The sequence below is a fragment of the Sinohyriopsis cumingii genome, unplaced genomic scaffold (genome assembly GCF_028554795.1).
Source record: "Sinohyriopsis cumingii isolate HCF-2022 unplaced genomic scaffold, ASM2855479v2 utg000695l, whole genome shotgun sequence".
NCBI classification, from domain to species: domain Eukaryota; kingdom Metazoa; phylum Mollusca; class Bivalvia; order Unionida; family Unionidae; genus Sinohyriopsis; species Sinohyriopsis cumingii.
The window spans coordinates 163,358-175,715 of NW_028315924.1; the positions used below are offsets into that span (position 1 = coordinate 163,358).

Consider the following 12,358-nt stretch of genomic DNA (forward strand, 5'->3'; position numbering starts at 1 on the left):
AGTTGTGGTCAGTGTATATGTTGCAGATAATTTGGCAATATATATTCAAAATGAAAATGTAACGTTTTACTTCAAAAATCGTCTTCTAACAAAAGGCGCTGAAATCTCTTGGGAATAAAAATAAAACATATCTCGTAAAAGGTACAAATTAAATACATATGTGTTATGTATAGCTATATTATATAACTCTTGCGAAAGATTGTGTTTCTATTTTATGTAATTTATGACAGTAAATTTTAACGATCACCTGTACTTAAGACATTAGATAGATATTTGAATAGGCTATGCTATTCTAAGACATTTAGACGATATTACGACTGTAGATTACAAGGGCTGCATAAACATTTTTTCATATTTCAAATAATAATAATAATATATGTTTACAACTTTGGAACAGTTTCTCATTGGCAGGTAGGTTATTAGAGGAATTAAATCATTGACCTTTGACAATTCAAAATATAAGAATGAGTAGTGAGATCTGTCACGTGGGATATATTGCAACATATAGTCGTAATTGACTCTTCAAATTGTACGTAAGGTGGGAACTGAGTTGTTAATTCTTTCCTATTATTGATTCGATCATACCTCCTGTTCTTATTTCATATGTTGCAATCATTAAACATATATGATTAATACTGTGTTTAGATAATTTGAGAAGAAAGATATGTTTGCACTTTGCATTGGAATTTCAAAGTGCTCATTGAACGAAAACCTTATTCTGGGACTATTTTGAATTTTTCATCGAAATTCTAGATAATGCCATCATTATTGGTGCATTCTAGGACCAGAAATTCATTCGAAACATTACATTAATTTGGATATGAATGGAACTGGTTAGGTTTATTATGGATTCCTATCATAATGCAATAAGTTTTTCTTACATTTACATGTATATCACCATGACAATTAATTTTATTGAATGTTTTCAAAAGGTGCTGGCATTTCTTCTTTCTGATGCTTTATTCTTACCAAAGAGTCATAACCTATGACACAACTTATGTTACACAGTAACACAGCAGCAATAAAAAGAATTTTCTTTAAAATTGTAGGGCGATGCTCGATAGAAAAGCCAGTTAATCTGGTGTATTTCATCGGAGGAGAAAACGTGATAAACAAATATATTCATAGCGGAACCCTGATGGAAGCCAGATGTCCTGATCGTAAGGAACTTGTTCTTTCATCTGCATATCTTGACAGAGAGCAGGTATCTGTGAAATGCAACAATGGTACCTTGGAGCCTGGAACACTCGACTGCAAGGACAGTAAGTAGGTGTGACCTAGATTGTGCTGTTAAAACATTTGGATTTAGTTGCTTCTTATTGAGACAAAATATATAACAATCGATCAATGAAATGAATGCAGTTTTAGCAAAATAACTATATAAAAATACTAATTGAGGAAAATGAAACATAAACAATCTAATGGATCTTCAACCTACGACACAAAATAAAAAGATCCACAAATAATTCAGAAATTCAAAAAAGTAGAAAGATAACGTGCCATTTGTATTAGGAAAAATGCAGCTCACTTATATTTCTGTGCGGTATGTCTGTAAGAATGACACATTGTTTTATACACCCATTATAACGGTATCTTTGTACTGTAGGAAAAAGGAGCACAAAACAACATTTCGGCAATGATTGTGAATACATTTCCTGCAAATATATTCCAAGAATGTGGTGTATCAAACACTACGTCTCACACACATACACACAAACCACACACAGTGACAAATATATATATATATATATATATATATATATATAGAGAGAGAGAGAGAGAGAGAGAGAGAGAGAGAGATCAGTTGCAACGTGTTGTTTCTGTAAATATATTGAGGTAGTACCCTAAAAGAATACATACATTTTATTACACAGGGATAATATATTTCACACTCATGTCTAATTTAATAAATGGTGGCAGACTTTACAGAAGCATGCCATGAAAATGCTAGGACAATCAAGCTTATAAAACCTTCCTAGTTTGTTCACGTAGGTTGATGGTTCTTACCTATGTTTTCCCAGGTTCTTTCTCCACCATTTATATTGGCACCATGTATGGTGTATCAAGTTAAATGTAGAAAGTTGTATAAAATATTCAGTATTAACTTGTATTTTCTTTCAAATCACAGAAAGATGCAGCATTACAAAAATTGAAAACGGTCATTTTGGACAGATGGGGATTGAGATTGTTGCAGGAGAGAAGATTCAGTCGGGTAGTGATGTAAGTTGTGTCCTGTTTCTTCATTCTAGTCATTTTTACATTCTTTTCTTTCTTGAGTTCTTTTCTCTCTTTTCCATGTTTATAAAAAATTGCTGAAGTATATAAGCCGCACCTACTTGTATCTTGACACATTTTAGGAGTGTCATGGTCTCATGATGCCTGTTTATCATTGATGGACTATTTGCATTGATACCGTATAATGAATAATTTTATTGTATTGTAATTATTAGAAACATCACTAAAACATCTGTATGAACAACTGAAGGATTAATCCAAATGGCATCGAATATAAGCGTGAAGTACAGAAGCCGTTAAGAAATGTCTCGGTGCAGTTAATGGCAAAATAAATATTGGATTGTAAAAGGCACAATGATATATCACTTGTTCACATGATTTCGTTTTTCATTTATTCCAAGGCAGTTATTATTTAATATAAGTTATGGGTAATATTGTAGATTATATTAGCATGTGCTGACGGATATGAATTGTATTATGAGAGGACAGAAATGTACTTTAATTTGGAATCGACAGTCATAAATTGCTACCAAGGTTCATTCACCGCCGCAGTTCCGTCATGTAAGCCGAGTAAGTATTGCTTTTTCTTTCGATTACAGTAGTTACTTTTGTTTGTGACCAATCAGGTCCGTGAGAACCAATTTTTTAAATTTTACTAGGGTTGATCTTTGTGCTGTGTTTGTTGTTATTATTGTTAAGGTTGCTGATCTTTACTGTATAGAAAGAAAGAACCGCGTCATTGAAGTGCATGCTCAAAGACGCAACATCCCAAATTTGAGATCTTACGTCAGGCTTGACATTCCAAAGTTCTCAGCTAAAGCATATGGATTACAAACGAGGGATACCTTAACGTAGTTGCATTGCATATAGTCTTTGCATTTTATTATTGTTTTTAGAGATGATGCGCATTGGTAAACAACTGATTTAAAGGAATTATGTACACTACATATATCTTTTCATATCAGACACAAAGTCTACGTAACGGTCAATAGGTATTAGTGTACTCTTTACACTATGTGGTCCTGATATATTCTGATTGTTGGATATAAATTTGGTGAGAATAGTTTCATGATGTTAAGGATATATCGAATATAAAATGAGTCCATTCTTTGAATGATTTTGTTTACGACGCATGAATTAACTCTGTTTAGATAATTTCGATCACACAAATATATCAGAACTATTGTTAGGTTAGTACTGATTATATAATTTCTTTCAATAAATAACAAATTGTAATCAATTGGCGTCTTCTTCAATGAAATTGTTCTTTGTTTTTATATACTACTGAAAATTAAAACAAAATAAAATTCAAACCTGATTTATATTCAAGTATGCACTGAAACCATTTAAACAAACTATTCTTGCCTCCAAATATTCTACGTCAATATTGGAAAGTGATTCGATCTTTCTGTTTATTACATTTGTTCACATGTATGAAAAATAACCCATTCAAAGAAGGATCTAATTTTTGATTTAGTCATGTAGAAATACACTAATTATGTATTAGATATTCAAATAAAAAATGAAAACTAATGCCTTGAGGTCGGAGCTTGTAGTCATTTATATCTAAAAAAGGTAATGGCATAAAAAGAAGAGAACGAAATACAGTAGATGACGTGCCAACTGAAATGAATTCGCTACCAAAAGACATCGAACAACCATATATTCTGAAGGAGTTCTCCTGTATGATATGTCTCAAGGCTCTTCAACACATAAAAACGTTTGATCAGCCTTTCAACAAAACAAAATTAACTTGACTTACACATACATTATTGCGTATGTGATTAATAAAACCAAGAGGGTAACAAGCGATCTATATTCATTTTATTTTGGACATCATCAACAATTACGCATTATATGGAGTCTATGTTCTGAAAAATAAAAAGGTGCTCTTGCTTCTTTGCTTGCAGATGTCAGAATTATTGATTTTAGTGAATATTTTATCTTCAAAAGCAAAATGACCTAAACAATCAAACTAACATTTTCTTCGCAGGATCGGAGAAAATATAAATTATTAATCAAGGTGAACGTTAGTGAACAAGTCAGTAATCGAAACTGATATTTTCTATACATAGCTGCTTTCATACTAGCTGGTTTTCGATTATATTAATAAAGACAACTCGGCAAAGTTCTCTAATAAACTTAAGCAACGTTTTGAAGACGCAATGCAAATTACAGTTATTGTATCTTTTGCCGATAATTTGTGAATGTTTATTCAATATGCAAATTTAAAGCGTGGGATTATAAATTGTCTTTCTGGTAGTAAAACAATTTGGATTAAATCACAGGACGATGCCTAATAGATCTTCAAGTTAATGTGGAGTATTTCATCGAAGGAAAGAGAGTATTAGATAGATATATTCATAATGGAACCCGGATGCAGGCCAGATGTCCTGATCGGATGGAACTTGTTCGTTCATCTGAATATATTGATCTCGAGGAAGCGTCTGTGAAATGCATCATGGGTACCTTGGATACGGGATCACTTGATTGCAAGGACAGTAAGTAGATCTTACATATATTTTACTGTTTGATAAACTGTATTTAACTGTCGGTTATCTAGAAGACAATGTATAACGAGTAGTCAATCAATAGTCTGAAATTGTATCAAAACTACAATACAAAGTAACTGGAGAAAATTCAACCAAAATAGTCTAACTAATCTTCAGCCTTAGGAAACAACAAAGGATCCACATACAATTCTTAAATTCACGAAATCATAAAGATGATGTGCCACGTGTATGAGACACATTCTCACTCACACACACATATATATGGGTATGTATGTATGTATGTATGTATGTATTGTACATGGGCTGGAACGAGTAAATATATTGAAGTAGTCCCCTTAAAGCACACATTAACTTATATTAAACCGTATCATATATTTCGCATTGATGTTTAATGTAATAAACTAATGAACTGTTTACCGAGGCCAATTATGAAAATGCTAGATATTTGCGATTTCAAGGGAAAAAAGGTACTAAATGACAATAACGCCAGTGAAGGCTTATTTCGTCTTCTCGTGAATCGATGGTGTTTTACCGACGTTTTCCAGATTCTTCCATCGCCAGTCATACTGGCACCATATGCAGCCTATCAAACAGATTGTAAAAAGTTGGATAAAATGTTCTAAATTAAAAGAAATTCATAGTTTTAATATTGTTTGTTTTCTTTGAAATCACAGAAAGATGCAACATCACAAATATTGAAAACGGTCATTTTAGAAACAGTGGGAATGTGATTGTTGCAGGAAAGAAGATTGAATCGGGTAGTAATGTAAGCTGTGTCCTGTTTCTTCTTTCTAGCCATCCTTATATTTTTTCTTTCTTGAATTATTTTCTTTCTTCTCCATATATATAAAATAATGTATGCATTTTGTACGCCGCACCAACTTGAATCTTGATACATTTTCGGAGTGAAATTGTCTCATATTGCCTGTTTATCACTGATGCACTGTTTGCATTGATGTCGTAGAATAAGAATTTTGTATTGTATTTTAATAATAAGAACCATCACTAAAACATCTGTTTGGACATCTGATGAACAAAACTAAATGACATGGATTATAAGCATGAAGTAGAGAAGCCGTTGAGAGATGTCGAGAAGCAGTTATTGACAATTCAAAATATTGAACCGTAAAAGTCACAAGGATATATCACTTGTTTACAAGATATCGTTTTTCATTTTATTCAGAGCAGTTACCTTTACACATAATTTCTGGGCAATATTTTACAATTTTTAGATACGAGTGATATGTTTGGATGGATATGAACTGTATAATGAGACGAATTCAATGTACCTTGAATTAGAACATACAGATATAAAGTGCTATCGAGGTTCATTCACCGCTGAAATTCCTTCATGTGAGCCGCGTAAGTATTGCCTTTACTTCTGGATTACAGAAACAGTTCTTTTTAATTGTGACCAATGAGGTCAGTGAGAACCGATATTTTACTTTTGTTACGGTTGATGTTTGTGCTGTTGCTGTCATTATTATTATTTTTGTTTATTTTCATTGTTGTAGGTAGAAAGAACTGCATTATTAATGTGCATTCTCAAACCAGCCACAGCGCAATCTATATCTTCAAGCTTGACCGCTGAAAATTCTCACCTAACGGCAGACGGGTAACAAAAGCGAGATATATGTTCCCCTAAAGTAGTAGTAATGCACATGTACTATGCATTTGATTATTGTATTCTGAGATAATGCGCAATGATAGAAAACTGGTTTAAAAATAACTATGTACACTGCATATATTTATTTTCATATCGGATACAGACTGTACGTAACGTTCAATATATTTTAGTATTCACTTTACAATATCTGGTTCTGATATCCGCTGAATGGCGGGTGCAATGAGATAATAGTTTCATGACATTATGAATGTATCTAAATATAAAATGAGTCCATTCTTTCAATGGTTTTGGTTACGACTCATGAATTAAAACTGCTTAGATAATTTCAGGAGTACAAATATATTAATTTAGGTCAGCATTGATTCTGTATTTCTCGCAATACATAACAAACTCTGGTAATTTGGCATCATCTTTAATAAAATGATTATGTGTGTCCAATATACCACTGACAATTAACAAAAAAAATTATGTTCAATTATGCATTGAAATCATCTATGCATACTATTCTTAGCACATAATATCCTAAGTTAATAATGGAGAATTACTTCTATCTTCCTGTACATTTGTTCACATATATGAAAATAACCAGCTGAATGCAGGATCAAAGTTTTGATGTAGTCATGTAGAAATACGCAAATTATGTATTAGAGATCGAATCACAAAACGAAAACAAACACACCTTGAGGTCGAAGTTTGTATACAATTATATATATATATATATATATATATATATATATATATATATATATATATATATATATATATATATATATATATATATATAAGGTAATGGCATAAACAAGAACAGACCGCAATACAATCGATCACCCTGCCCACTGAAATGAGTTAGCAGCCAAAAGACATCGAACAACCATGTCTTCTGAAGGAATTCTCCATTATCATACGTCACATGGATCGTCAATACATAAAAATGTTTGATCAGCCTTTCCATAAAGATATAAGTGAACTAGGCATATATGTATATTAATGCATATGTGATTTAAATACCGAGAACATAACAAGCGACCTAAATTCATTTCATCTTGGACATCATCTGCAATTACGCCATGGTATGGAGTCCAAACGAAGAAAACAACGTGATACTGTCTCTTTGCTTGAAGATGTCAGAATTATTGATTGTAGTGAATATTTTATGTTCAGGAGCTAAAACACTTACAAAAATCACATTAAACATTTCTTCACAGGGTTGTAGAAAATATAAATTATTTATCAAAGTGAACATTAGTGAACAAGTCAGCAATCAAAACTGGCATTTGCTGTACGTAACTACTTGCATACAAGCGTGTTTACGATTATATTAATAAAACAAATATGCTAAGTTGTCTAAAAACTTAAGCAAAGAGTAAAAATAGCTATGCACTTTGCAGTTATTGTATTTTTAGCAGATAATTTGTGAATGTTTATTGAATATGCAAAGTTAAATCGTGGCATAATAAATAATCTTTCTAAGAACAATGTTTGAAATCTATTCGGGACAAAAAAAAAACAAAGACATCGTGTAAAAAGGACAATTTTTTTCTTTTGTTCCACACCAAATTATATTTGACGAAAATACAGACAGTATTTAAACCTTTTTTTTTTTTAAATCACAGGACGATGCCTGATAGATCTTCAAGTTAATGTGGAGTATTTCATCGAAGGAAACAGAGTATTGGATAGATATATTCATAATGGAACCCTGATGCAGGCAAGATGTCCTGATCGGATGGAACTTGTTCGTTCATCTGAATATATTGATCTCGAGGAAGCGTCTGTGAAATGCAGCATGGGTACTTTGGATCCTGGATCATTTGACTGCAAGTACAGTAAGTGGGTCTAACCAATATGTCTATATTTTACTATTAAATAAGCCAGGTTTAACTGTCTCATATCGAGAAGAAAATATATAAGGAGTGATCAATCCAAAGCCTGAAATTGTAATCAAATGAAAATACAAAATATCTACTTGAGAAAAATTAAACAAAATAGTCTAATTAATCTTCAGCCTTGGAAACGATAAAGGATCTACACACAGATCTTAAATTGACGAAATCATAAGGATGCCAGTTGTATCAAACACACTCTCATACATACACAGACACACAGACACACACACACACACAGATATATATATATATATATATATATATATATATATATATATATATATATATATATATATATATATACATACATACATACATACATACATAGGTCGCAGAGATTTCCTTCTGTACATATATTTAGGTAGTTCTCTTGAAGCACACCTTAACGTATCTTAAACTGGGATAAAATATTTCGCATTGATGTCTAGTTTAATAAATGGACGAATCGTCTACCGAGTCAGATTATGAAAATGCTAGATATATGCACCCTTTTGCAAGGAAACAAACAGGTGCTAAAGGACAATAATGCCCATGAATCCTCCTTTTGTCTTCCCGTGTGTCGATGGACTTTACCAAAGTTTTCCTAGGTTCTCCCTCCACTAGTTGGACTGGCCCTATCTGTATCATATCAAGCGATATTGTAGTAAGTTGGATAAAATGTTCTAAATGTAAATTTTATCATAGTTTTCATACTATTCCTTTTCTTTGAAATCACAGAAAGATGCAACATCATAAATATTGAAAACGGCCATTTTACAAACAAAGGGATTGTGATTGTTGCAGGAGTGAATATTCAGTCGGATAGCAATGTAAGTTGTGTCCTTTTCTTCATTCTAGCTATCTTTACATTATTTTCATTCTTGAGTTCTTTTCTTCTTTCTCCATGTATATAAAATAATATATGTACTGTGTATGCAGCACCTACTTGTAGCTTGATACATTTTCGGAGTGACATTGTCAGTAGTAAATGGGGGCACCCTAGCGACAATGGGAATTAGCATTACAAGACCCCTTGGGCAACTCTAGCGACAATGGAAAATTAACATGGAGAAAAAATCGTGGGTCAGATTAGCGTCAAGGGAAATTAACATGGAGAAAAATCGTGGGTCACTCTAGCGACAAGGGGAATTTAACATGGAACTATAGTGTGGGTCTGTCTAGCGACAAGGGGAAATTAACATGGGAATAGAGTTTGGGTTTGTCTAGGGACAAGGGGAATTGAATATGGGATTTTTTTTTAAAATTTAAATTTAAATTTAAATTTAAAAAAAGAGGTAGGCAATGGAAAGGCTATCTCTTTTCGAGAAATATGGCTGGCCCTGAAAAGGGCCTTTGGGTTTTCTTCTTCTGCTTCTAATTTCTTCTTTTTCTCCACCAAGTTCTTATTTTATCTCCAACACTCTCTTCTTCTCTTTCTTTTTCTCCTGCTCTTCTTTCTTCTTCTTCTCTTCCTCCTCTTCTTTCTTCCTCTTCTCATTTTCTTCTTCTTTTTCAATCTTTTCGTTCCATTTGCTTATTCTTATTCTTTCCTCTTCATCCTCCTTCTCCTCCTTTATCTCTTTCATGACACCACTAATCTTGTCCTTTACCTTTTTTAAGTTATTAATTTCCATCTTTACACGATGGGGACTATAGGAATAATGGTCTTCAACCAGTCTTATTAACATCTGCTCCATCATTCCTAAGTTGTTTAAAACGTCTTGTAATGTTTGTATTTTGTCCATTTGGTTAGAAGCCATCTTCTTTTTTATTCTTTGCAGAATGGTTTGAACGACGAATACTATGGGTTCTTATACTTAAAGCGCGTACGTGAAGGAAAACATCTCCCTAAAACGTAAAATTGATCTTACCTAGATCATGACCAAACAACGCGCGAACGTGAAGGAAAACATCCCCCTACTTTTTCATTTCATATAATAAAACCCAAACTATACTTTCTCATTTCATATAATAAAAACCCATACTATACTCTCCACATACGCTAAGAAACAATAAACAAAATCCATGATCTACTATCCACACAATCTTACGTGAGCGCTTACAAAACCCAAACTATACTCTTCACATACGCTAAGAACAATAAACAAATCCATAATCTACTATTCACACAATCGTACGTGAGCGGGTACAAACACAAACACAAACACACAAACACAAACACACAAACACATACGCTAAGAACAATAAACTAATCCATAATCTACTATCCACACAATCGTACGTGAGCGCTTACAGAACCCTAACAATACTCTTCACCTACGCTAAGAAACAATAAAGAAATCCATAATCTACTATTCCCACAAACATACCTGAGCTCTTACAAGCACCAACACACAAACACATACCCTCACACTATCTTAAAAAAGAGTTAGTGTTTATAATCACACTACTCTACCTACACACATTGGCAAATCGATCGTTATTTCTTTTCTAGAGTATTGGGTAGCCCTGAAAAGGGCTGTTTTTTTTTTTGAACTTCATGAACACCTGGTTAATGGTGGCACCTTCCAGGCCTAGCGCCACATACACATCTTGTCCCCCAGTTACTTTTTACCTTTTTGGGGGAGAGAGCAGAGGCAGGATATGTCGCTTCAGAATCCCAATTTTCGCTCTCTGGGATTCTGAAATTTCTTCTTCTTCTCTCCTTCTCCTCCTCCACCTCTTCTTTGTATCTTCTCTCCTCCTCTTTGTATCTTCTTTTCTCTTCTTCTTTATATCTTCTCTCCTCCTCTTCTTTGTTTCTTCTTTCCTCCTCCTCTCTTATCCTTCCCTCCTCCACAGTGGCTTCCGCGGCCAGTTCATTTCATATGCGCCTGGCATATTCCAGATGCACATGAAGTTCCAACAGTTTCTCCAGTCTCGTGTTCATTTTTAGTGTTGATCAATCAACAAGGGTAGCTGGACTGCCGAACGAGTTTCAATTTATAGTGAAAGCGCGGACGTGAAGGAAAACATCCCCTAAAAACATAAAATTGATCTTACCTACATCATGACCAAAAAACAACAACGCGCGGACCTAAAAGAAACACTCACTCACTTTTTATGCTACCCATCACTATTTTAAATTTTTTTATAAATCACTTCAATAGACTATCCACATACGCAAAACAATCCAATCTAACCCCAAATTTACACCTCAAACACCAAAAAAAAAAAAAGACATCATTTTAATCTACTATCCATACCAACTTACTTAACCACTTACAAACACAACACACAAACACATACCCTCACATTTTTTTTAAAAAAGAGTTAGTGTTTATTTTCACACTACTCTACCTACACACATTGGCAAATCGATTGTTATTTCTTTTCTAGAGTATTGGGTAGCCCTGAAAAGGGCTGTTTTTTTTTTTTTTGTTTGCTATGGCATTCTTTTTAGTTTCTAAGAATGCGATGTCCTCTGAGGATAGACTTTCTGGCGATAGGTCTGCTTCTTCGGAAAGAGAAGAAGAACTCTTTGGTGTCGATACGACAATCGACAAAGCCTCTGTCAGCTTCAGGCTGCTGCTGCTGCTCTTGTTGTTGTTGTTGCTGCTGTCTCTGAAGTCTGTACTTCTCTGTCCATTCTTCTTTTTCCCTGTTCATTTCTTCTCTGAAGAGCTCTTCTATCAGGTCTTCAGTGATTTTTAACATTCTCACATTCTCTATTTCTTCTGGCTTCGGTATCAGACTGTGTCTGACCCTATGCAAATTCACGTAGGCTTCGTTGAGTTTAGCTAGTTTGGAGCACATCTTCTTAGGAGGATGAGTCGACAATGGATGGTTAGACTGGAAACAACCCGGTTCTTAAAGTCAAGGCGCGGACGTGAAGGAAAACATCCCCCACACGGTTTTTGAGTCGCAACGTTCAGTGAATGTCATGAGAGGGATAGTAAGAAATGAAAGAGCATCAATCCAACATTCTTATAGCTAAACAAAAGACAAAGGCATTTTTTTATAACACAACATTTTTTATTCAAAAATCACTTAACACTAAACAACAACTCTAACATTTTTAACAATAATCCAACAATATAACATCAAACAATTTTTTCAAAACACAACATTTTTTATTCAAAAATCACTTAACACTAACCAACAACAACTCTAACATT

At 33.5% G+C, this 12,358-nt stretch overlaps 1 protein-coding gene across 5 annotated transcripts in view; it reads left to right on the forward strand.

Moving 5' to 3' along the window:
* Positions 1-12,358, forward strand: part of LOC149773274 (sushi, von Willebrand factor type A, EGF and pentraxin domain-containing protein 1-like) — a 137,777-nt gene that overhangs the window by 70,372 nt on the left and 55,047 nt on the right. For all 5 annotated transcript variants that reach the window (XR_016417394.1, XR_016417395.1, XM_089946498.1 and 2 more), the window contains exons 11-18: positions 1,050-1,262; positions 2,129-2,220; positions 2,676-2,805; positions 4,524-4,736; positions 5,423-5,514; positions 5,981-6,110; positions 7,989-8,201; positions 8,979-9,070. Coding sequence is in view for 3 of the 5 variants with exons in the window: in XM_089946498.1 (XP_089802624.1) it covers positions 1,050-1,262; positions 2,129-2,220; positions 2,676-2,805; positions 4,524-4,736; positions 5,423-5,514; positions 5,981-6,110; positions 7,989-8,201; positions 8,979-9,070 (1,175 nt within the window). In the remaining 2 variants the exon portion in view is untranslated. The remainder of the gene's footprint in view (positions 1-1,049; positions 1,263-2,128; positions 2,221-2,675; positions 2,806-4,523; positions 4,737-5,422; positions 5,515-5,980; positions 6,111-7,988; positions 8,202-8,978; positions 9,071-12,358) is intronic.